Here is a 25,793-nt window from a genome sequence, read left to right as displayed (position 1 = left end):
GCCCACAATGAGTGCACATTAAAGCACATGTCATCCCATAAATTATGGTTGTTGCCGTATCATTATGAAATAACCTAAGGCTCTTAGTGCTGAAAGGTTCTTGATTCTAATGATGGGCTTTCATCCTTTCTATGTGCACCGCGTCACAGGGGGAGAGAGGCCTTCCTGGATTACCTGGGGATGTGGTGAGTACCATAAAGAAACCAAAGGATGCAGAGGACATATGAGAATTACAGACTTGAGGAGCAAAGGCTAAAATAGAAAGATGGAGTTGCAGAGTTAATGGAACAGAAAATAATGTAGTTACAGTCTTTTTTTATCTGTTTTTACCAGTTTTATGATCAGAAATCAAAATACATCAAATTGGGTCTTGTGTTTGAAGGTCTTGTTGAACTTGTTCTTTACAGACTGGGCATGGCATTTGTTTTTAGTTTCTATTTTGACCCTCTGGTGCCCCCGTAGTCACTTTACATGATTTATAGCTCATGAAAAACCCATATTTTCCTCACACTGGCGGTTCAGCTGCTGTCACCTTAACCTTAGAGCACTAACATCAAGTTATTGAAGGTAGGGTATTTTTTTTATTATTCTATTTTTTAAGGCACATGTTATTACATTGTTTTTTTTTTTATTTTTGACCATTATTTATAATTATCAAAATAAATATTAGTGTTATAGCCTTCACAGGACTAAGGATTGGCTAACATGTCCAAGGATTAGGTGGACCAAATGTTATTTTTTGGAATTTTTCATAGCTGTCTCCCTGGTTTTTCACTAATATTAGAGCCTTACTTTCGACTCTGCCCTTGATACCTGTTTTCATTTTATGAGGCGTTGTGCATGGGAATGTATTGTTGTCTGTCAATATATTTTAATGAGATGTATTTTTGGGGTATATTGTATCAGGCGAAATATACCCAGTGTTCGTAATGGTGTTGCTGTTTGTTGTGTTAGTGTTCTAGGGTTAGGGCTCCACAAACCCCCTTCCCTCTGATTGGCTCTCCCTCTGGAGCCCTGTTGAGGCTGAGATATGAGTAGACCTTGAGGTGATTGAGGCCCACCCATCCATCTTGACGCAAAGCAGTTAGGAGATCCTTATAGAATGACATCATCATTTCAGCGAGTCTCATAAGGATCTTGTGCTTGTGCTGCAGAGCGATTTTATCAGTTCACAAAAAACGATTATAAAGGGGAGGACTGCAAATTTAAAAACTCAGGACTATAGGGAGAAAGTTCTGGCATGTATGTCAAATAGGGTCATATGTTTCATACCTTGGCCATGTCAGTATAGTGGGTATGTAGTGCTCATAGTGGAGAATGAACAAAAAAGTATAAACCAGGCGTAACACCTGTCACCACTGACTGTGTGCATGCTGCACTCAGCAGAGATAGTCTGAATGTTTGATGTGTCACTCCTCAGTCACTCAGTTTTAGAAAACAATCTCATGCACACAACATGAAAACAAACCATGCACCATAGATACTTTTGCTCCTTTTGATAAATGAATCTTCAACTTGTATTGTTCTTGATTTTTTGTGTAACACCAACAGATCCTTGCATCCCTGATTGGTATCACTTTAAAGACTGTACATTTAAGGAAGATATATAAACGTTTTTTTTTGTTTTTTTTCTTATCATTGTTGTCATATTAAAGTATTATAACTTGTAAATTATTTATGACTGTTATATATATTTATGATTCAGTTTTTACAAAACAACTATAAGTATCCCTTGCATCCACCCTGCCTCCCAAAAATTCCCTTTTAAAAAGTAGTATCCCCTCATTGAGAAAAAGAGAAAATATTATGTAAACCCCATAATTAACCAGACATTTATTAACAGCTTGGGCAAAATAAATGAGTGACTTAAATTAGATACTTGATATATTATTTGACTACTTTTATCTAAAAGCATCACCAGCTTGAAATACTGGTGACCAGTTGTATGGCCCTCAGCCTTCTACATTGTTAGAGAAATCACATTGTTTCATTCTATTTATAAAATAAAAAGTAACCTAAAATATGTCTCGTCTCATTTTTTCAGTTACATAAAGAAGGCTTACAGGGTGACAAGGTGAGTGTGTTTTTATCACTTCATTATGTTTAATCGTAGACGTACATTAACACTTGAAGACTGCCTCATAGTTTTAACAGTCATAGCTGAAGTGCTGTAAAATAAAATAATTTGGGTGCAGAATGTAAATACAATTCTATTTTTATGCAAAGGAAAATGTTGATTGTAAGAAAGAAAGAAATAATCTCTGAAATTAATACAATTTCTATATCAGTGTTCAACATGTGTGATAACAAAACCTCATGTTTGACTGGTTTTTAGGGAGAAGTTGGACTTCCTGGGCCTCCAGGAGCTGATGGTCCCCCAGGGCCTCCTGTAAGGGTCTAGAATTTATCTCTTCCTTCCTTCACGTTCCTTCACTTCATGCTGTAATTAAACTTCCTTCTTTACCTTTTCACAGGGTCCTCCTGGTGTCCAGGGTCTACCAGGGGAACCTGGAGAGTTTGGCCAGAGGGTGAGAATCCCATCTTAATAGAACTGTTTCCTGACATGTTCCTTGCATATTTATTATTTCATGATTTTTGTTTAACACCGGAACAGATGCAGTTATCTTCAAGTTGGTTGCACTTCATTTCTATCAGTGCAGTCATCACACATTAATCAGAAGTCTTTTCATAAACTGTTACCTGGTTAGAAGGTGTGCAGTCCAGTAAGTTATGTTGAAGCACAAATAGGAGCCAGTTTTTCTGGTAGAGGAGAGCCCTTAGTGGCAGTCAGTCCAGCGAGGTTTCATTTGGGGTTAGAAAATCTTCTGAATGATTAAGAATTACCCTGCAAAAACTGAAAACTAAGCAGCATTATAAACCAATTTAGTCATCATTCTTGAACCAAAAAAAAAAGAAATTCAAGAAATAAACTTTGAAATTTTCACGTCTTTTAAGTCTCAAATTTTGAGTTTACAAAATGGTACATTAACAATTTTATATACTCAAAAATTAACAAATTTATATTATTTTATGTAATTTTTCTTTTTCTGTTAGAGCATTTGGCCCTTCATTGTTCTACTGCCAGTGTGACAGCAAAACCTGCTACCTGTAAGAATTTGTGAACTCAGGGGGCGATGCTGGTGCGTTAGACAGTTTGAGACACACATTCTTACGGCTGTATATCATAAATTGTGACTGAGCTCTGGGGGGATCCTGTTTGAAAATTTTTGTGTCCAGATGAAGCTGAGGGGATGTCTGAAAGATTTTTTCTGTTTTGTGGCATTGACCACATGGAAAATACAGACATTTTAATGGGACTGTCTTGGATACTTCATCCTGTGATGGATCCTGGTTTGCACTGTTAACGTCAGTATTCTTCTCATCTTCTTAAACCTCGCTGTCCAACTGTCAAACGCATACCATAGTATCCGCCTGGGTTCACAAATTCTGATGGGTCACAGATTTTGCTGTAACACTGGCATCTAAGGCGTTGTGTACGCACCACACCTTGAGGTATATGTTGATGATTCAACGTCTTGTGTCTTGTTATACTACATAACTCATCTGAACAGCCCTGAGGTGCAGCTTTTTTCATCCTTATATCTGCCCACTGGGTTGAATTTTGTGTTGGATAAATGTAATCACCTCCTTCAGATCAGTGTGCTGCTTTCTTCTGAACAGCCTCAATTTATAACAGCATCTTTTTAAAGCACTTCTTCAGGTTATAATTCAACTCCATTCAATTAAAAAAACTGTATTTGTGCCAAACTCAAAGGCACTGATAACAGTGAATTAAAAACAGCACAAAAAACAAATGGCTTTAAACCTACATATAAAGTGTCAATTTAAGTACAACTCAAATCTTGACTTTAACTTAAAATACAAAATACAAATAGATGTAAAGAGTAATGCAAGTGAATCATGTGATGACTCTGGGCTAAAATCTCTAGCATCTCCTTATTGCCAAGTCCAAATAAGAAGTACGATTTGATAACACTGTCAGTGGGTCCATGATGCAGTGAAATAAGCAAGAGAGCAGCTGGTTAACAGTCTCTAAGTTTTCTTGTAAATGTATGACTTAATAAACTCAAAAATATCAAGTTTGATTTCTCACAATCTTATGTCTGTAAATTTGCAAGTTCACAAAGTCAAAAATGTACAACTCTATAGACCAGTAAATTTTGCAACTTTACAAAAATGTTGAGTGTTCTTTCTTGATAACTATTTTTTTTTAAATTAGTGGCCCTAATGTGGCCCGAGTGGCCCTGTTGTACCTCGAAATGTGAAAGTCACTTATTGTTAGATCAAACACCAACCAACGTGACTAAAAAGTTCGAACTTTCAAATCCCAGAACCAAAACTTTGATTAAAAAAAATAAAAAAAATACAATAATAATAATAATAATAATAATAATAATAATAATAATAATAATAATAATAATAATAATAATAATAGCAAAGACTAAACAAATAATAATAATAGCAAAGACTAAACAAATAATAATAATAATAATAATAATAATAATAATAATAATAATAATAATAATAATAATAATAATAATAATAATAATAATAATAGCAAAGACTAAACAAAATAAATAAATAAAAAAATAATAAATTTAAAAATAAAACACAAAAGGACCATTTCTATGCATGGAGTTGGTGGGTTCATTTCACACAAGCAGTGAAACATGACTGAAGTTGAATGGAGTTGCCTTCAGATAAACTCTGGTAGAACTAAACTCTGATGTTCAGTAGCTGAAAGTTCAAACTGCAGCCCTGTAACTTTATTTCTCATGTTCCACTGGGCTTTTCGAGGATGAGCTGGACTAATATTTATTCCTCCTGCTAATGAGAGTGGATATCGTTCCTGTCATCAGTGTTTGTAGAATAATGTAGAAACACTGTCCCCAGGCTCTCTCATTATTTCTCCCTGTTCACTCCACAGTGGTCCCATCATGCACAGCAGTGTGTAATTAAAACAGTCGCAGAGGTCCCACATAATTGTTCCTCTGAAACATGAACAAAGAGACTGACCTTCATCAGATTCCTCCACTGGGGGCAATTAACTTCTAATCAGCAATATGTTTGAATCCAACGTCTGCAGCTGCTCAGCAGAGCCAAGGCAGTCCTCTCCTGGCTCCAAATGAAAGACCAGAATGCTCTTTGTTCTCAGCTGGACTGGCTTCTTTGAAACTGAGGGACTTCTTTTAATAACATGCACAAAGAGATATCACCGGGTTCAATTCCCATAGACTCTCCTGGCTGTTTTTTTTATATTAAAAGACGCCCTGAAGTCCCATGAGAGCTTTTCTTAGAATATGCCAAAAGATGGCAGATGATGGGTGGCCTGACTTTTTCTATAGCTTCAGGGTGATTATGCTTCAGCTGAAGGTGCACATGGAGATGAGGATAGGTGAGGCTGGTCTGCTGATGGAGTGGGCTGCATGGTTGAGTTGATACAGATTGAGTCTCATCAGCTGTCATCCGAAAACCATTCACCTGCATTTGAGAGCAGCCTGGGCTGAAATATCAACCATTTAAATATATTTCACAGTAAAGAGTCTGGAGGGATATATTTATCATATTTAAAACCGAGCCCCAAGTGAAATGTATTTTCATGCATATGTCATCAGATTGAGGACAATTTGCCATGTACAGATCTGCTCTTCACTGTTAGCCTTGTGTGAGAGAAATTAGAATAATGTCTTGATATATAGAAATAAGATAAAATAAAGAACTAAACATTTGTTTTGCCATTGGCATATATTTTATCCTTGCAAACAATTCTGGCCTCATTTTTGTCTTTTAGTATGAATTTAGATGAATATGGCTCATATTAGGTCTATTAAGACATTTTTTTGTACCAACAGTTTACTGTGAAATAATAAAAAACAGATGAGTAAAAAGATAACAATAAACACAGCCTCACTATCCTAAAGATACTTATACCAAGTAGCTAGCTTCAGATGAACAACCAGTTAGCAAAATGCTGCTCGCTTAATGCTAACATTAATGTAAGAATCCCATTGACAGGCCAACATAATTAAAATTGCGGGTGTTTTTTTTTTTACCTAAAATGAACTGGTTATCAATTGAAGCAACACACACACACAAACACAAACACAAACACAGAACACTTTACACATCTGTACTTTCAGGAATATGTTCTCCTAGCTCTTAAAAATGATTTTAACTGCAAGGCAAGTGTTAAGAGTTAATGCAGGTAACTTTCTGAAGTAGCAACCCACGCCATTTTTCACCAGTAGTGCCCTGGTTTGATAACAGATGTAACGGATTGGCTCCAGGGAAGCAGAAGTTTTGCTGAAATCTGATGCTGCTGTGTCCCTCCAGTAGCACGATTGCGGATGTGCCCAGGCAACAGGCGATCTGTCTTGCAGTCAGTCTTAAAACTATCAATAATCATTTTTGTTAAACTGCTTTGTACTCAATGCAAGCATGGAGCTAAGTAGCGAGCAAAGTAGCCGAGCAAAGGCTAACATTAGCATGTCCATTGTTAAAAATCAAAACATCTTTGATTATCATCTGTCTTCTGAAACCTGACTACGATGAAGTAGTAACCTGTAGCAGTTGGGTTTTTTGGCTCTAGATCTTCATGTAGGCTTGCAGAGCCAGGATCATCACAGGACCATGCATTCATATAATGAGCTCCTCCATTGTTGCTTTAAGAGCTTCACTAAGGTGCAAGCATTCTTGGGAAAATGGCTTCATATGCAGTGACATGCTGATGTTTTACGGTGATAAACTGAGGTGGCTCCAACTTGGTTTCTTGCTGATTAAAAACTAAACCAGTTCTTAGGAAGAATGCCATTAGAGCCAACTTGGTGCTAGCACTAGCACCACACTGGGTTCCTTAATGGAAAAAGGGCTTCTGGCTAAGCTATGGTAGCTCCACATGGCTTAAAAACTCAAACTCAGGTTACAATTTAACAGGAAAATAATGTACTTGCCTTAGATGACCCACAGAGGGCAATACAGCTTTAAAGTAGGGTGAGTACCATAGGGAGAGCTAGCTTTGGGTTGCTTTTATTCAACCATTCAAATATATTTGAAACATTATGTATTAGTTAAAATGTTTATTACCATGCCTGAGTTAGCCAAAAGGCTAGTTTCCATATGTAGTCCCCAGGCAGATTTTAGAATAGACCCTTGAAAAACAACTAAATAAAACTGAACAAACAAATATGGAGGCAAAAAAACAATATTTAAGATCCAAATAGCACACGGAAACCAAACATTACCAAAAACTATATAAAAATGAAGCATGACAGTATTTGAACAAATCTCCAATTAGCCATAGACGTAAAAAAAAACACATAAGACAAGCAGGAAACAGCATTGTTGTTTGTGTTTTAAGAGGAAAAAAATAAAGCATTTGACTTCTAAAGCGCAGCATACATTAGCTCATTTAACAGTTATAAATGGATAGGATTACAAACATGTGAGCAGACACCCACAGTAAGTACACATGGACTCGGCAGGTAAAAAAAAGAATGCAGTTTAAACTGGACAACCAAAAACTCTAAAAGGCTACAACAGAAGGGCATCACATACACAACTTAATCACGCAGCAGTAATTTGTACAACACAAGACAAATTCACAGATGTACTCACAGGGTGACTGTAATAGGTTGCTGCACATCTTTCTTTTATTCCTCGTGGTGGTTAAAACATTGGTAGACAGATACCAAGACATTGACCTCAGCCGTGGCTCCAGAAACAGATCACATCATGCATTCATTCATTCATTTATTCATTCAATTTCCCTTTCTCTTTCAGGGAAAGAAAGGTGAAAGTGGATTACCTGGTGTTGATGGCCTTCCTGGACCTCCTGTAAGAAGAATTTGAATTTCCCAACAAACTGAATGTCCATTTAAAGTCTGAATACAAGTGTTTGACTTGACCTCTTTTAATGCACGGCTCCTGTCAGTGCCAGCACTCCAACAACCTCTTCAGGGGAGCTGAGGAGAATTAATTTGTTGTTCTGGAGTGGGCTGGCCAACAATTGATGTGACCCATAAAGTCTGTAATTATTGCTCTCTCAGAGGAGTCTTCAGCGAGTCTTTAAACTGATGAAAATAAACAGGCCACATCAAAATTTACAGGTCATGGCCATTAATTTTCCATATTGCTCCCTGGAGCTGAATAGTAATACACCTGCTCTGTGAGGAAGTGATGGAGAAGTCTGAGATGCTTTAAACCATGTTACACTAGCCCCCTCTTGTGGTAGATCAGAGGTACTGATGTAGCTTTTCTTAAAGAGGTCCATTTAAAAAAACTGTTGTTTGTTTAATGTAAAATAATCAAATCATGTTTTTTGTATGACTGTTGCTTACTTATTTTCTTCATCATACAGGGACCCCAGGGTCCATCTGGGCCACCAGGAAACCAGGGACACACTGGACCTCCTGTAAGTGAACAGACACACAGATCAGGACACGTTACCTCCAACATACACTGTAAAAACTGAAATCTAACAAGTGTTTTTATCTCAATATTTAGCAAAACAAGCCCAGAAAATGTCTTGTTTCAAGTTATTTGAAGACAAAAATTAGGTCTTATTTTTTCCAAACAATCTCCAATTAGGTAGGCCAAAAGTGCTTGTCAGATTTATTAAAATCCAGGCAACATTTTTTTCTTTCAATACCAAAAAAAAAAATAAGACATTTTTTTGGACATGTGAACACGGCTTGTACCAAACTTTCTTTTTACTTTAAATTACAAAGTACATTGCAACAAGGAGTTTGATTTTAAAAACTTCACCTTCTCATCATTCCACAAACTCTTGCTTCTTTAAATTATCTCTGTATTTTCCATTAGAAATATTAAGTCTGATCAGACTTTTTTCTAAATGACTAAAAATAAGTTTTAAACACTTGCTTTGATTTCAGTTTTATGCCATGCATGTGGCTTTTTTTTTATTAGTAATAAATACATTTCTGCTTTGGATTGATTATCTTGATGGAAATCTGTTTTTCTGTCCAGGGTCTACCTGGAGAAATAGGATTCTCTGGCAAACCTGGAGAGCCTGGAAAACCAGTAAGTTTAGCTGTAATTTATATGAACTCAAACATTTGACTTCATCGTAATTGCAGTCATTGAATTTCTTTTATTTTGTCACTCTTCAGGGTCTCCCTGGTAAAGACGGTTTGGATGGTCTACCAGGAAATGATGGCACCACGGTCAGTCTATCATTTTTACCTCCTGTGAATATGATGTAAAATATTTTTTCTAAAAAAAAATTAACAAAGGAAATCATGTCAGCCAAAGGCAGCTGCTAAAAGTGATCAGCCTTTAAGGAGTTACCAGGTCTGCTGCGCAAATACAGAAATATGCAAAGTGAACACTGGACTCCCTTACAAGGGATGCACTAATCTGATCCTGGCATCAGGTATTGATCTGATACAAACTTTAAAAGTTAAAACAGATATTAGTGACAAAGAGCTGATCAATAGTATGGATCTATTTAAACCAGTTCTATGCTATTCAATGTGAGCATTTGTGCTCGGCAAAGCTAAAATATCATTGCAGAAGACATTAAAGAAGCAGTGGCTCAGCAGTTTGGAGGTTGTTGTCTTGTTTCACCAACAATCCTGATGGCAGCTCACAGTATGTGCGAGTTTCATTCCTCAGTGATCTACTGCTGAGGTTTACAGTAAAACACATCCTCATATTTAGTTTAAATGTATTTTTATTTAATCTAAGTTTACAAATTTAGAAAAACCTGAAGTTGCCAAAGTATAATTCTCAGTCTCATATGTTTCTACCTGCAAAAAGACAGAAACTGAAATATTTGACTTGGCTTGTAGTTGGATTTTATGAAAAATTACACTTTTGGGTCAATTAACTATTAGAAACACTAGCTAAAAAACTCTGAGGCTGATACTTTTCTATTTAAGAGTTATTTTTCTGTGGGGAGGGGGTAGAAACAGGGTGAGGGCGGGTGACGTGCAGGAAAAGAGGCTGCAGGTTGGACTTTAACCTGAGTAGGAGTAGATGCTTGAACCACACCGAGGCCATGGTGGCCATTTCTAACAGCATCCTAGCTACATTACTTGTGTACATTCAAGAAGTTACTAAGCTCCCAAGGGTACATGGAAAAAAGAAAAGAAAAACAAAAAAACTTTTCTTAAAATCTTTTGTGAGATTTGTGGAGAGGTTCATTGAAATTTATTTTGAGATTGGTCTCAAATTTAAAGATGTTACATCAGTTGGCTAACAGTAGGTATTTGGGGCGGCACTATATTTTGCAAGATAAATAGATAGACAGACAGACAGATGCTTTATTGTCATTATACAGAATACAATGAAAACCTGTTTGGCAGCATCTCTCAGTAGCAGCAGCAGCAAGATAATTCAAGAAGGCAACAAGAATAAAGTGCAAGTCAAATTAAGTGTTTGCATAAACAGTTCCAAAAATGTAGAAAAAAAATCATTCAATTTATAAAATAAAGACATCAAACTAAAAAACATCAAAGTAAAAAACAGCAAAATTATACCCAATGATCCACAAAATAAGAATCAAGTAAAAATAACTATCAAAGGGCCTGGATTTTAGTGTGTAAGTTCAGGTACTCTGCTCAAAATAATCAGTTTCCACAAGTCTGGCTCTGATAATGCAGGATATATATTCATACAAGCTCTGAATGACTCAAAGCCAGTTTTTGCAAAGTAACGTGAAGCGCAGGTTAGACAGAGATGCAAATAAAACGTTAAAAAGCAAAATGCAGCAAAAATAAAACACATTTGGTAAGAATTCGAGCTTAAGTGTAAAACCACTACCTCGTTTTCGGACCTCCTAGTCAGCACCTATCAGTTCTTACTGGGGGATTCATATAAAAACAATATGCTTTTTTAATAATGATTATACTGCAAAGCCAGTAGCTGATTTATGTTTAACTTTATTTCATTTATAGCTCCAGAAAAGCGATAGAAGTTCTGCACCAGGATGTTTCACAAGACAGACATGGGTTGTACAAAAGCCAGTATAAAGAACAACAGACAATATACCATAAAAGAACAAGATTAAAAGTAAAACTCAGGTTAAACATAGATTACGTCATCAGTCTGTTTTTCCCTAATAAGCAGCTTGTTTAAGAATGATCATTTTCAAAGTGCAGTATATTGTGTTTCGACTCACTTGCAGCACTCAAATTGGAATCTATTTTTAATTTTATTCTTAAAATCATTCCTTTAATAGTTCTTTTAGTAACAACATTGTACCTTTTTACTTGCTATGACATGTGCTGCAGACCTCTTGGCCAGGTCACCTTTGTAAAAGAGATCCAGATTTTAATGGGTTTTAACTGGCTAATAAAAGGTTAAATAATAAAAAATAAAAATTGTTAAAAAAAATATGTTTTTTGTCCTGCGTATAGTTTGGTACAAATGTTTTCAGCTTTAAAAGTTCTGCTTTTAAATCTTGTGTTTCCAGGGACCCAGAGGAGAGCGTGGAACAGATGGTTTCCCAGGCAAACCTGGGCCAAAGGTACTGCAACTTAATCCTACCCAGAGACACACTGGACATGGCTGAAGACACAAGCAGCTCCTGAGAGTTTTTTGTTATTTTTTTTTTTTCATTTTCCATCTGCAAATCTGATGTTTTAATGCTGTTCATCCTCCTCAGGGTGACGATGGGCCTCCTGGACCAAGAGGACCTCCTGGAGAGAGAGTAAGCCATCAGCTCTTAACCTTTGTGGTTTTATATCAAATATAATCGTATAAATATACATTTGATGATAAATGGATGTTTATTTGTTTCCAAAGGGAGAAGCTGGATCCCCTGGACAGCCTGGTGCAGCTGGTGCAAGAGGAGACAGGGGTGTTCCTGTAAGTGTTACTGTTTGTGACATCGACTGAAGATACTGCATCTTTTCAGACTGGAGAGTGGAGCAGGAGATGAGCGAGTAGCTGGCAGACTAATAATCAGCTGATACCTGTGCTTGCTTGGCAAGTGAGGTGTAAATCACAGCAATCACAGCTATTCCTTTATGAAGAGGGGGCTAATTTTGACTTGAGTACAAGAGAAGTGATAAACAAATGTGTTTTCTGAAATTTTAAAATATCAACAATCAGCTCCTTATCATGATGGAGGAGGTGTTTCTCAGGCTGCCACGGAGCCCAGCGTGTATTATCATCTATTTAGCATTAAGTTTACAGAAAGTGCATCGTGCAGAAATGGAGACTACATAAAACAAGCAGTGAGAACATAAAGTGGAAATGTTAATTGAGGTGATAAAACAAGTGAGAAGTACTTTGTGATGACTGGAGTCTCACCCTCTTGGCCTTTAAAGAGAGCACGTTCAAGGCTTCATCCACTCCTCAAACAGTCAGTGATTCACTCTGTTCATTTTATACCTCATTTCATACACAGAGCACTTTATGTACTTTACATTCAGCTCTGTCATAACCTGCATATAATTAATGCACAGCTTTAGATCCTTGTTTATATTGTGTTGCTTAAATTACATTGCACTACATTATGCTAATTATAAAAAGAGCGCACAGGGAGACGTCCCTTTGAAGCCTTTCTACATTAACATGGAACAGAATTATTAATCTGTAAAACAAACTGTAGGTGAATTGAAGAGGAGGTGTTGAGCTTTCCTTAGGCCTTGTGCTGTCCCTCTGGTGCTCCTGTAGCTTCTTTACATGATTTACAGCTCAAAAAAGCCCTTTTTGCTCTTACTGGTGGTTTAGAAAAACATTGTTTCAGCCTCAGTTTGAAACCCTGTTTCAGCTTCTGTCTCTTTGTTAATGACCTCATTCATTCATTCAGCACTTTTACAAACACGTTCATGGGGTGCTTCGACAGATCATTGGCAGATACTCCAACAAGATAAAGATTTAACAGATAAATATATGCCTGATTGTAATCCACACTTTAAAATGAGATTATCAGCACTATAGGTTACGAAGTTTAGTAATGAGAAGAGAGATCTGTGTTAAGCTGTCAAAAAGAAAAAGGATGTCAGAGCAGAAGAAAGATAAGCAGGAGAGAGATTGAGCACGAGCTAAAGGCTAACACAGGAGCTAATTTGTTTGTGATAACGTTGATTCCAACCCACATGCTAAGCATGTGCACAGCACAGGCTGACAGTAGCACTACATGTACCTGGGTACTAAACTACGGTACAAACTGAAATGTTAGATTGTTGTTAAGTTTCAAACAACAGTGCTACATAACTGTTGATATCTTACCTACTATAACTGCCAGTCAGTAAAACTCCATGATTCATACTGATGTCCACAAATCTTTAATCTTCACAGAAGTAGCGACATGAAGACACCGTAAAAACAGGGACAATAAGAAACAGTCGTTTAACCTTCAGTTCAGATCATCAAATCCACACAGATCCACAACATATTTCATGACTCAATCTTATCTTCTAAGTACATAAACACAACATAAGACAATGTATACTGTGTTTGCCTGCTGACCAACAGTTAAAAACAAAAAAAAGATTGGAAAAAAACTCTTTCCACAACCTGCCATCTCTCTCTCCATAGACTGAGCTGCTGCCGTTAGCTCAGCTTCCCGGTCAAAGATGTGACGTCTTTCAGCATAACTTTATTGACACAGTAACAAAAAAACACAACAAAACTTGAAATAACATTTTTTATATTTACAAGATAACTTTCATTTGAAGCTTGCATTAAGGGTTTTACAAAGAGAAATCTTATTAAATAAAATAGTTTCATTTTGTAGCATTGCCATGACAACCAATGGTATGGACGGTGACAGCTACATCTACGGTGTATATTTTGGGACATCCTCAGGTCTCAAGATGCAGTATCATCCTGATACCACATCATCCTAACTTTCACCCACCTAAAGATGTTTTTTCTGTTGACTTTTATTACAAAACCAGAGGCCGTTTCATCTGACACTGTTTGGTTTGACAAGTGAAGCCGTATGGTTTGAAGCTGTGTGGTCTGATGTCTTCTGGTATGATGCCGTTTGCTCTGACAAATGACAGAAGTTTTCCTGATAACAACTGATACTGCATCCAGAGAGCTGAGGATGTCATAAAATGTACACTGTACTTATTTCATCACGTTGTACCCTGTAGAAAGTTGACCAATTAAAATTCAAAGTAAGTTTTATTGGCAAGAAGTTTCTTTTCGTTTTTGTGAAAACATGCTGCCAAAGCCAAACAATAGGCCCTTTTTTTTCCAACAAAAACACATCTTGTCAAGAGTAGGGATGGGTACCGAATTAGGTACTGTTATAGGTACCAACCGAATCCTGTCAAAAGTACCGGGTATTGATTCACATAAAACCAAAAGGTACCATGTTTAGGTCCCTAAATGCATCCTTGTGACTGTGAGGGAGTGGAAGAGTAGAAGATTTTCCATGCTAGAAATAAACGCAGCATTGCAAGGTTATATATTGAATATGTCAAATTGAAACTTTTTTATATTTTATAATTTAACAAATTGATATCTTTTACCACATAAACACAAAAAAGTACCAAAACTTGGTACCACTGAGTACTGGTACAGATTGCCAGATACCGGGCATCGGTACCGTATCGTTTCAAATGTGAAAGGTACCCATCCCTAGTCGAGAGTCATGTCTTCACAATAGTGTTTGTGCAATTCTGGCCAAAAGTGTTACTGCTGTTCTCTTTAAAGAGATAGTCCTTACAGTTCCTTTAATTTCCAATTTGATTTCCAACAACGATTAAAAACATTAATTGGCGCAATAATCAAAAGATGATGAAAAAGAAGATGACATCCAAAATAGAAAGGTTTAAAAGGAGGTGGAACAATGAGTTTCAAATTAAGTAAGTTAATCGATTGAGTCATTGAAAAAAAACAAACTAATAACTAAATAGGACAGTGTTCCCCACCCTTTTCCCTGGTGCTGATTGGCCAGCCTATATGATGACCTCATCATTTTAGTGTGTTTAGTCTAAACATCCAGCATCACTACTTTAAATCCATGTTTGACATGTAGGAAAGCAGAATACCCCCTCTTTAAGATTGTCTGATTTGGGTAGTTTGGTGACCTCATGTGACCCCTGAAAGGCGTCTGGGGCCACTGTGTGCTGCACTGCATGTCACTCTCTGCTACCACTTACTTCAATCATTTCTCATCTCATATCTCAAATAACACCTCTAGAAATTTTCAAATGTATGTTTGACTTTTTTTCTTCACAGGGGGAAAGAGGACCGACTGGACCATTTGGGCCAAAAGGTGAAAGAGGCGACAAGGTAAAGAGTTAAAACAGGCCTCTGTGTGTGTGCATTCAAGGTAACTGTAGATCCTCCCCCTGAGCTGCAGTGGTTTCAGCATGTCATTGGTCCAGGTTTAGACTCTGTGCTGAATTCCCTGTCAGGAGCTCATTAACATGCAGACGATGTGACCATATTTCTCTTGCCTCAGGGTGATGTCGGAGCGAGGGGACCCCCTGGCGCTCCAGGAAATGTGAGTGAAAACTCTGCTGCTGTTTGTTCATGTTCAGTCTGCTCTCGGTGCTGTGATGGAGGAAACAGAGACTCAGTGCTGATTCTCGTCTGCTGAAGATGTTTTCAGATATTAACCTCTGTCTGATTGTTCTACACAGGTTGCAAACGTCATTCCTGAGCCTGGTGAACCAGTGAGTAGACTTGTGTACTACACTGACTGAATAAAGAGATGGCATTATTGGAATTTTGAAGAGTTAAGTCTTTTTTTACTCTCTCTGTTTTTGTATTCAGGGAACGCCTGGAGCTAAAGGAGAGAAAGGAGAACAAGGGAAACCAGGAGAGATGGTGAGTTGTCAGTCAGTCCTAAACCAGACATGAAGTTGTTTTGATGAAATACAGGAGCAAGAGTTGGGATATCCTCCTCTCAACCTCAGGAAAACTGGAACTTCTCATCAAACAATCACAAAGTTGGTGATAACATGAAAGAAACCATAAAAATCTCATTGGGATATGAGAAGAATCTCTTCCTCTCTGAGTTATATTTTTATGAACATTTTTAAAGCCTCTATAATGAAAACACTTCAAACCACATAATGGTTATTGTTTTCAAGTATCTCCTCGAGCGAGTATGTTGCTTTGATCGAGGTGAAGGAGTTCAACAGTGGAGTACACACTTTGTGGGGAAGCATGTGTGTTGCTTACATGACAGAGGGTGTGTACCTGTGGCGTTGAGGCGTTCTGCTGTCATGGAGCTCTTTAAATTCAGCATAAGCTCTGATGACAGCGGTAAGAAAGTGGGGATAAAACCACGACTGAGTGTTGCCAACTTAGAGACTTTGTTGCTACATTTAATGACTTGTCAGACCTCTCTGGTGAGCTTTTTTTAAAGACAACAATTCTTGCCACTTTTCTGGAGTTTGGAGAACCTGAGGTTAAAGCGTGTTTTGATCTCCTCAATAGTCAGCGTGTGTCAGTCCTTCCCCTATCCAAAACACAGACAGACAGTCCTCCGTACTCACAGCAGATGAAATCACACAAGTGTGTGTCTTTTATGGTTATTTCTACTGGTCCCCAGCCCAGATAAAGGAGGAGGGTTGATATTAGACATAAAAAACCAAGAATGGACAGAAGAAAGTTAATTTGTAGTTCTAAACATATTTATGATGTTGTGTTTTACCTGCTTTCTGTCTCTCCACCTTATTTCTCTCTCCTACAGAGTCCATGACAGTAACATGCAAATGGACTATTATGCAAATTAGACAGCACGTCATTTAGTGACTTTCAATGACTTCTGGGACAGCCAATAGGAACTTTCCTTACTGAGGAGTTGGCATGTTGAAACTAGCAATGTTTTCCCTCAGCTTTAATGATGTTTGAAATGGGAAACAGCCTCATTCTTTCAGGTTTTTCATGACTATACACAACAGAATGGATTAAAAATAATCTGTTAATAGTGGATTATTGGGGTATATGTTGATCTGGGGTATTAAGAACAACAACAACGTAAACCAAACCAAAAGCCATGATAAGAACCAAACCATGGTTTTTGTGAACCGATCCATCCCTGATAAGGAGTAAGCTTTTTTGACTTTGGAAAGCATAAGCAGTGCTGATTGCAAAACTGCAAACATAGCATCTATTTATGGTTTATAAAGAGGTTAGTAAGTAGTTAATTTTTTTTTTTTTTTTTAAGAAATAGATAGTCACCTGTAAGATAGGTATCATGAAGTAGCCAGCAGGTGTCAGACAATCTACAAAAGCCACAACACAACAGAAGTTAAAAAGGGGTGAGTGTATCCCATTGGACACGAAAAAGTTGTGATAGTTATGAATTGTTGTTTTCCTTTTCTTTGTTACTTCAACTATGACAAATATAGCTGTAACCCTAACCGTGTGACATGACTAATTCATAAAGTTAAATACAAGATGACTCATGACTGGTAAATACAAAACTATAAGTAATGAAGCAGATCGCAAGTTGACACCCCTACAAAGCTATATCTATCATAGCTGAAGTAATAAAGAAAAACAATGCTTTACTTTTTGTCCATTGGGACAACTGATCCATTTTGACTTGCGCTGTGTTGTTCCCTTTGCATTCATGTTGTAGTAGGTAGGTCTGGCATCTACTGGCCACCGTAGTACCACCTCTGTACAGTGGTAATTCACTGTCGATTTTACAGATCATTAAACTTGAGCGTTTTGGTATTTTAGATGTTCTGGTTGTGGTAATTAACCTAAAACTAAGTGTCACCAACCTTTAGTGGAAAAGTAACATCATGTGGCAAACAGTATGTTTAGTCCACTGCATACTTTGAATTTATCCTGATTCATTAAGATGCCCTTGGTGTTTTTGGCAGTGTAGATTTTGACAATCTAAAAGTCAAACAGTGAAAATTGGTAGAAATTTGTTGAAGTAGTGAGCCAAAAAACATATGGAAGAATTAGAAGAAGTTTATTAAAGTCACTAGATTTGTAAATAAATATAACAAATTATGCTGTAATTCTATTCCTTTTCTATTTTTTTTTTTTATTTTTTTTTTTCATAAAAACAGGACCTTGAAATCTCCACCTGAGTTTTTTTTTTCTCTTAAAGAATTTAAAGTATGTTTTAAATTTACTCAAAATTATGAAATGGGCAAAAAACATTAAAAAAATTACAAAAACTTTAAAAACTGAGACTGAAATATTAATTTATTTTCTACCGCTGATTGATTTATATAAAATGCTCTATCTGGTTATATCTTTACATGGAATGTCAAGATGTATCCATGTTTTTTTTTGTTGTTTTTTTTTTGTTTTTTGTTTTGTTTATTTATATAGAGTTTAATGGAGTTAAAAGAAAAAAATCATTTTTACCTTTACCATTTATAATTGGTCTGGATTCAGGAAAGCAGCTGAGGTTCAGTCAGTGTCCTGCAATGTGCCAGCATTGGCCACTAGGTGTCAGCAGTGATCTGAGCTACCAGCAGCTGTGAGCTCTGGAGGCTTTTTAAATTGGCAAAGTAAATTAAACTGTTGGAGACATTTCAACACTGACCTGATTCAATATCACCCTCAGGTTATTAATGTGCACTACATTAGGTGCCAAGGCTTTAATGCAAAATGTATGCTATATTTAAAAATGAAGTCATCCTAGAGGCTGTGTGTAATTCGAATCAGAACACGTTCATTGCCTCTCACTTTAAATGTATGTCCATTATCTTTCACTTTGTCCTGCACAGAAATCTTTCATGCCTGGATGAAATCTCTACCAGATGATGTCAGTCATTAAAAGTTTGGATGTTTTACAGAAAAATGACACCAAACTTCTATTATTTTAAACTCGTGTTGTTTAATATTCACTTTCCACAGGGTCTAAGAGGATTACCTGGTGAACAAGGCTTTAAGGGACTACCTGGACTACCAGTAAGACTTTGGGGACCTTCTCTTACAGTTTAGTGTTCTTTAGAGGGATTCAGATTTGATCTAACTGGCCCTCTTTCCTCCAGGGTCCTAAGGGTGACACTGGACTGACAGGAGAGACGGGACGTGTTGGAGACCCTGTAAGTTGTCTGATGTGATATGGACTCATCACTCACAGGAAATGAGAGTGTTATTGATGTTCTGGCTGATCGGTTTCTCACAGGGTCCACCTGGTGTTGCTGGTCCTCAAGGTCTACGAGGATTACCAGGGAATGTGGTAGGTCTCTGAATTCCTTAAAGCCATCAGGTGTTGTGTCAGTCTCTTGTGTCTATGTGGCAATATAAAACCAGCTTCTTAGATAAGGACCTAATGCTGGCCTTACTTTCAGGGCATCCCAGGAATCATTGGGCCTCCTGGTCCAGCCGGACAGAGAGGAGACAAGGTCAGTTATTTCTAAAAGTAATGATGTCTGTGTTTGGCTTTGTTGTTGAAGGTGTTCAGTTTGTTTTCAGGAGACAGAGGAAGAGTGACCTTGTTTGTTCTCTGTTATTGTTTCAGCAGCAAAGTCTTTGAATTTATTTCTATCCTGCAGCAACACTGTGTGTGTCTGCGATTCAGGACACGTTCACTTCTCTCTTTAAGCTCTTTGATTTTTTCTTTCTTTCTTTCTTTCTTTCTTTCTTTCTTTCTTTCTTTCTTTCTTTCTTTCTTTCTTTCTTTCTTTCTTTCTTTCTTTCTTTTAATGAGTTATTCTCACTATGTTCTTTTTTTTACTTACATAAGTAAGACAGGAAATCTAGAAAAGCACAGGACACAGTACACTCCATACGTAACAGGGCTGGGATGATTTGCTTTTCCTCCGATTTGATAATCCTGTGATTTTTGGGGTGCCGATTCAATTTAGATTGCAGTTCTTCAGTAGTTCAGACTTTTGTGATTTTTAGGTTGCTTTTTTAACACCAGACCAAGTTAAAAAAAAATTGAATAATGATGATGATGTCTACAGACTATACTAGGAGCCATATTTTCCCCAAAAATGCTCATCACATGTGAGCCAGTTATTAGAGATTATTTAGGATTTATTCAAGATTTATTCAGGGGATCTGACATCTCAACTTTTTTCTAACCCAGCTTATCAACAAAGACCAAAATAAATAATTCAAATTGGTAAATAATAATAATATTAAAAAAAAAAAAAAAAAATTGAACCAAAAAAAAAAAGAAAAAAGAAAAATATATATGTATATGGAAAAAGACATTGAAAAAATTAGAAATAAAAAAAATCAAGATTCAAATTTGTTAAACAAAAAGTCCAGGTACAACGATACATGGATTTTTCTCCCATCCCTAACACATAACATCTACAATAGTTAGTTCATTAGCTCTAAAAAGATCATAAATATGACTGAGGAGAGGGACTTCATTAAAGATCAGTCAAATCTAATACATCCCAAATCAGTTCATTATAAGACAAGATAAAGTTTTAAATTTGTAAGAGTCAAACCATATATTTAGTTGAAATAAGTCATAATCTAGTGAGAGTTAAGTTGCAGTGTTATGAGACCGATGCTCCATTCACAGGTAATGGTTGATCTATATGTGCAGCAGGAGCTAGCATGAAGGATGTGGATCATTTTGTGAATTTAAACTCAGACAGCATCTGCAGAAGCACGCACAGACTGCCTATTATCAGCCGGCCCTCCTTCACAATCCACTCAGGTTCCCTCACAATCGATCCACACTCCTGATACCTGTGACATTGTGCTGCAGAAGCACTCAGAAGCTGAGTATTTAGTTATTTATGACACCTTTTCTAAAGTTTAACTTCACAAGAAGCTCCACATTATTCATTAAAGTACAGGTGGCTTCCTGAGCCTCTTGTCTTTTCCAAAAAAGGCCAACCATAGCCTTTTGTTTTCAGTAATATAACAACTCTGATTCCTGTAAAAGAATGACTCTTTTCTTAAATATAACTACTGTCTTCAAGTAAGACAATTCTATTCCCATAATACACCTCTTTTCCTAATATTTAATGGCTTCTTCTGTGCAATATAACAACTTTTATTTCATCTCACCAACTCTTTTTTTGTTGTTGCAATTCTCACCATTCGCATCATCTTGAAATATAAAAACTTCTCTCTTGTTGAATTACAACTATAATCTTGTAATATACTGACTCTATTCTTGAGGCATCCCACCTTTTTTATTTTTTTTAAATATGAACGTATTCCTGTTGGGATGGGTACCTTTCACATCTGAAACATTAAGGTACAGATGCCCGGTACCTGACAATTGGTATCTGTACCCAACGGTACCAGTTTTTGGTCCTTTTGTGTGTTATGTGGTAATGATTATTAATTTGCTTAATAATAAAATCTCAAGGCATTTTTCAATTTAACATATTTATTTCTCAGAATATAACCTTGCAATGCTGTGTTCATGTCCAGCATGGAAAATCCCCTACTCTTCCACTCTCTCACAGTCACAAAGATGTATTTAGGTACCTAAACATGGTACCTTTCGGTTTAAAGTGAATCGGTACCCGGTAGTATTGACTGAATTTGGTTGGTACCTAAAAAAGTGCCTAATTTGCTACCCATCCCTACAACTATGTACCTGAATTATAAAGACTTATTTCTTGTGATATGAAAAAGATCTTTCTGGAGAAATAGTCACTCTTCATTTGTGATAAAACAACTCTTTTCTTCTGACATAAAGACTATTCTTGAAATAGAATAGTCAATGCTTGTCATATAATGACTCTTTTTCTGTGATACAATTACTCTTATTTTTTTTAAATAAAACAACTCTATACCTGTAATCAAAGACTATTCTTGTAATACATCAAACCTGTGCTTGTGGTATAAAGACTCTACATAACTGTTCTTCTCTTGTAATATTTGGACTCTGTTCTTAAATTTAACAACTCTATTCTTATGAGTCTGTGTCTCTCTTTTCATATTGACTTGAATAAAGTTTTATCATCTTTAAGAGTATCCTATCACTCTGTTGTTCATAAGTGTGTTGTGCAGTTATTCAGACTGTAAAATTATTCTGGTTACATTTATTTTAGGGGGAAACTGGTAAACCAGGACAACCAGGTCCCTCAGGCCAACCTGGAGAACCTGGTTTGATTGGACCCCCTGGACCCCCAGGGAAAGGAAAAGACGGTCAAACAGTAAGACACATATTTTATACTCCACTACGCTGTACACCTTCAGATAAATCCACCTCAGAGGATTTGTAGAGCATCATTAAACCATGCTGTATGTGACACAAGTTTTATGATATGAACAAGCTCATTTTAAACATTATTCTTGTTTTAAGAAACTAGACAAATATATATTTTTCTCCCGCTTCTAACATTTGTTAGGTATTATTTTTTCTATCATGTAATATCTTGAAATCAGACATATTTCTGGATTTACCCGGAAAATGTGGCTTTTATTGAATCTAGTAAAATACAAAGACTTAGTTTTCAATTTTTGCAGGGTTAAAATCATCACAAATCTTTTTCAACAGGAGTTTCACATTTCTGTATATAGCACAACATGCAGCAACAGTTCTCAAAGTTTTGGGGTGAAACCCAAACCTTGTGTCTTAGTGCCCACAATAAAAGGACAAATAAAGCACTTACAAACATTTAAGTACCTTACTTTAGTGGTATTATGACTTAATTGTGATAGAAACATCCACCCAGAGCTCATGAACGCTCTCTTCTGTTCCTCACGTGCTCTGCTCATAAACATCTGCTCGTCTGTTACACATGTTCAGCCACAGCACAATATTTCAGTCTGTATGGGGAGGCAAACGAGCCTAAGTAGGCACATTGAAGCGGCTGCTCAACATGTCCCTTCATCACTTTTCACCCCAAACATGTGGCTTTCCTGCTGACGAGGCAGCAACAAACAGGAAAAACGTTGTTAAGACATTAAAGCAGCACAACAGCTCTGTTTTTTTACAGCTGCCAGGTGTGGCCCTGGGGCCTCGCGGCAGCTACGAGCAGAAAAACAGCAGCTCTAAATGATTTATGTGAAAAAGGCTTAATCCCTGTGTTTGAGGAGCGAGCTGTGATTGATTGATTGATGTGATTTGTGATATTACAGGGAGAACCAGGACCTCAAGGGATACAAGGACCCCCAGGGCCTAAGGTAATGTAATTGTAGAAGTTTGCCTCAAAGTGTGTGTGTGTGTGTGTTAAGTGTGTGTGTGTAAGCCTGCAGGTTTCCTTAGGTGTGTTTTATCATGCACAGGTGCTCCTTCCTTGATGTGAAAAGCTTTTTTTCCTGGCGCGGATGAGAAAAACAATTCATTTTTTGTTGAAAGCAGCAAAAGCAATTTCTATGTCCACTGCACTGTGACCACGGGTCTGATTATGAGCGGCTCTTTGCTGTGAGGAGCCTGATGCTGGGGCCCTGACCAGGCGAGGCTGGACAGGGGTGTTGCTGGATTTATGGTGTCAGATCACTCACCCCCATCAGCGCTGCTTTTCCTCCTCTGAGTAACAAAATGTCAACAGCAGATTGTGTTTTTTTTTTTCATCAAAGATTAAAAACTGAGTGGTATTTCTGGGATCACCAGGCAGTGCTGAATGTGACACTTTCTGATGCCTAGTGGGACACTTTGCCAAACATGGCTGAGCTGATATTATTTGAGGAGCATGTCGAAGAAGAAACTGATTTTTTCACTTCTCTCAGGGCCAACCCGGGTCACGAGGAGAACCTGGGTCACCAGGGGACAGGGGCTCTGCAGGAGAAGGCAAAGTGGGACCACCGGTATGTTGGCCTGGCACTGCTAAAGCATCCTCGTTAACTCCACTTCATGACAGATTTAGAAACTTTTTTTTCTTTCTGCAGGGGCCTCCAGGAAAAAACGGGGACCCAGGATCTGCGGTAAATATTATCTAGGGATAAAACTTCACTCTGTGTGTGTCTAAAGTAGTGTTTCTGTAATGTTGGTTTTTCTTGGTTGCAGGGCTTGAGGGGTCCACCAGGAGTCGCTGGCCCTCAGGGTCCTGCTGGACACAACGTGAGTCCCACAGGATGTTTGAATAAATGAGAATCTGATCAACTCATCTTCTTATAATGAATTCAGGGAAATGGAAATGAAACAAGCTTTTTTTTCTAAGTAGGACACTTCTAAGATAAGATGATGTTGTCTATCTCATTTTAGAAAACCGGAAATTGTAAAAGTTTTAAAATAAGTTTCTTCCTCTTCACTTATGATTATCACCACACTTTGATTGTGACATGAAAATATCCACCTGACTAAATCAGTGCTTAATGAAGTACTCTTGTCAATAAATTCCCTTCTGTAAACTGTGATCTACATTTTCAACCATCGTGATCTCCTGTTGTATAGTGGAGTTTAATAAAGGGCAAGACAAGATTACCTTAACCTTCTGTCTTAAAGTGATACTCCAGGATGCAACAAGTTGGGTCCTATCACAAGGTTTAGGGCAGAAATTACCCCTACAGCAGTGTTTTTGTACAGCAGAAGCCCAGAGCGCTCGCACCAAACACCCCCTCCCTGCTCCTCTGCTGGTTTCCTCTGCACTCAGACGGGGCCATATTTTACTTGACCAAAAACACAAATAAACGGACTCCCACCGAAAGAATCTGATATTGGTCTGCATTCACGCTTTATTTAGAGAATTTTCAGCGTGTTACTTTCACACAAAAACACCGCTAAATAAGGCTCTAGTTCTCATCGTGGCGTAAAACGGCGCTACCTCCGCTGCAGAGCCACAGCTGGCTACGAGGCACTCGCCGCTTAGTGTATCAGTCCGCACGCAGCGTGCCAGATATAAACAAATGCAGGTAGTCTGCCAGGACGGAGAGACACGATGAGAACTAGAGCCTTATTTAGCGGTGTTTTTGTGTGAAAGTAACGCGCTGAAAATTCTCTAAACAAAGCGTGAATGCAGACCAATATCAGATTTTTTCGGTGGGAGTCCGTTTATTAGTGTTTTTGGTCAAGTAAAATATGGCCCCGTCTGAATGCAGAGGAAACCTGCAGAGGAGCAGGGAGGGGGTGTTTGGTGCATGTGCTCTGGGTTTCTGCTGCACAAAATCACTGCTGTAGGGGTAATTTCTGCCCTAAACCTTGTGATAGGACCCAACTTGTTCCATCCCGGAGTATCACTTTAAGCTAAAGGAAGAGGAAAGAAGTCGATCAAAGCCATCCAAATGCAGAACTGGAAACAATTAGCTCCTTAAAGTAGCTCTTTTCAAGCAGCGGCCCACGGGCCACATGTGGCCTGAAAGCAGCCCTCAAGTGGCCCAAGTGATTGGGATTCCGGTCCGCCAAGAAAATCATTCTTTAATAACTGAGAAGTTTTTACAAAAAATCCAAAATTATTACAAATATTAACTGCAACATCTATTGTAACCTAGCAGCTCACCCATAATGCATTGTGTCATGAGCAGGTGCGTTTGAAAAGTTGACATTAGCAGTACTACACAGGTGAAAATAGCATGTCTCTTTCTACCCTAAACCAGAAATATTGGCAAGAAAAATCCTCAGTTCAATTCTGGGGGACTGTAAAGTATTTATTTATTTATTTATTTATTTATTTATTTATTTATTTATTTATTTATTTATTTATTTTCACGCCAAGTCCAAAAACCAAACCAATGTGTTTGCTCTGCAATGAGTGTAGTGCTGAAAGATTATAATAAATGAAGACACCACCCTGAAAAACATGTAGTCTTTAGGACAGACTTCCCAGAGGGATCTCATGAAGTGACTGCCAAAATTCAGAGTTTGACTGCGCCTTAAAACCAGAGCTGAACTTCAATAAAGCAGACTGGCGTAGCTCAGGAGAGGGCCACAGCAGCTAAACTGAGGAAGGGCTGTGGTCAAACTTAAAAAAAATTAATATACAGCGTAGAAATGTTTCTCACATCTGATTGTTGTGGTGATTTGAAGATTTTATTTTATTCCTTGTATT

The 25,793-nt window shown here is 37.5% G+C and overlaps 1 protein-coding gene across 1 annotated transcript in view; it reads left to right on the top strand.

Moving 5' to 3' along the window:
• col22a1 (collagen, type XXII, alpha 1) overlaps positions 1-25,793 on the top strand; it is an 81,625-nt gene that overhangs the window by 33,972 nt on the left and 21,860 nt on the right. Inside the window, exons 19-42 of the mRNA XM_074686026.1 lie at positions 150-185; positions 2,045-2,074; positions 2,336-2,389; positions 2,475-2,528; positions 7,801-7,854; positions 8,378-8,431; positions 9,007-9,060; positions 9,150-9,203; positions 11,456-11,509; positions 11,648-11,692; positions 11,788-11,850; positions 15,187-15,240; positions 15,413-15,454; positions 15,594-15,626; positions 15,727-15,780; positions 18,790-18,843; positions 18,927-18,980; positions 19,064-19,117; positions 19,230-19,283; positions 21,915-22,019; positions 22,948-22,992; positions 23,539-23,616; positions 23,698-23,733; positions 23,816-23,869. Coding sequence (XP_074542127.1) covers positions 150-185; positions 2,045-2,074; positions 2,336-2,389; positions 2,475-2,528; positions 7,801-7,854; positions 8,378-8,431; positions 9,007-9,060; positions 9,150-9,203; positions 11,456-11,509; positions 11,648-11,692; positions 11,788-11,850; positions 15,187-15,240; positions 15,413-15,454; positions 15,594-15,626; positions 15,727-15,780; positions 18,790-18,843; positions 18,927-18,980; positions 19,064-19,117; positions 19,230-19,283; positions 21,915-22,019; positions 22,948-22,992; positions 23,539-23,616; positions 23,698-23,733; positions 23,816-23,869 — 1,269 coding nt within the window. The remainder of the gene's footprint in view (positions 1-149; positions 186-2,044; positions 2,075-2,335; positions 2,390-2,474; positions 2,529-7,800; positions 7,855-8,377; positions 8,432-9,006; positions 9,061-9,149; positions 9,204-11,455; positions 11,510-11,647; positions 11,693-11,787; positions 11,851-15,186; positions 15,241-15,412; positions 15,455-15,593; positions 15,627-15,726; positions 15,781-18,789; positions 18,844-18,926; positions 18,981-19,063; positions 19,118-19,229; positions 19,284-21,914; positions 22,020-22,947; positions 22,993-23,538; positions 23,617-23,697; positions 23,734-23,815; positions 23,870-25,793) is intronic.

The sequence above is a fragment of the Halichoeres trimaculatus genome, unplaced genomic scaffold (genome assembly GCF_033239565.1).
Source record: "Halichoeres trimaculatus isolate MK-OKI-2021-1 unplaced genomic scaffold, fHalTri1.1 fHalTri1_scaffold_14, whole genome shotgun sequence".
In the NCBI taxonomy this organism is placed as follows: domain Eukaryota; kingdom Metazoa; phylum Chordata; class Actinopteri; order Labriformes; family Labridae; genus Halichoeres; species Halichoeres trimaculatus.
The sequence above is the reverse complement of the archived record's forward strand: the minus strand, read 5'-3'. Positions and strand labels throughout refer to the sequence as shown.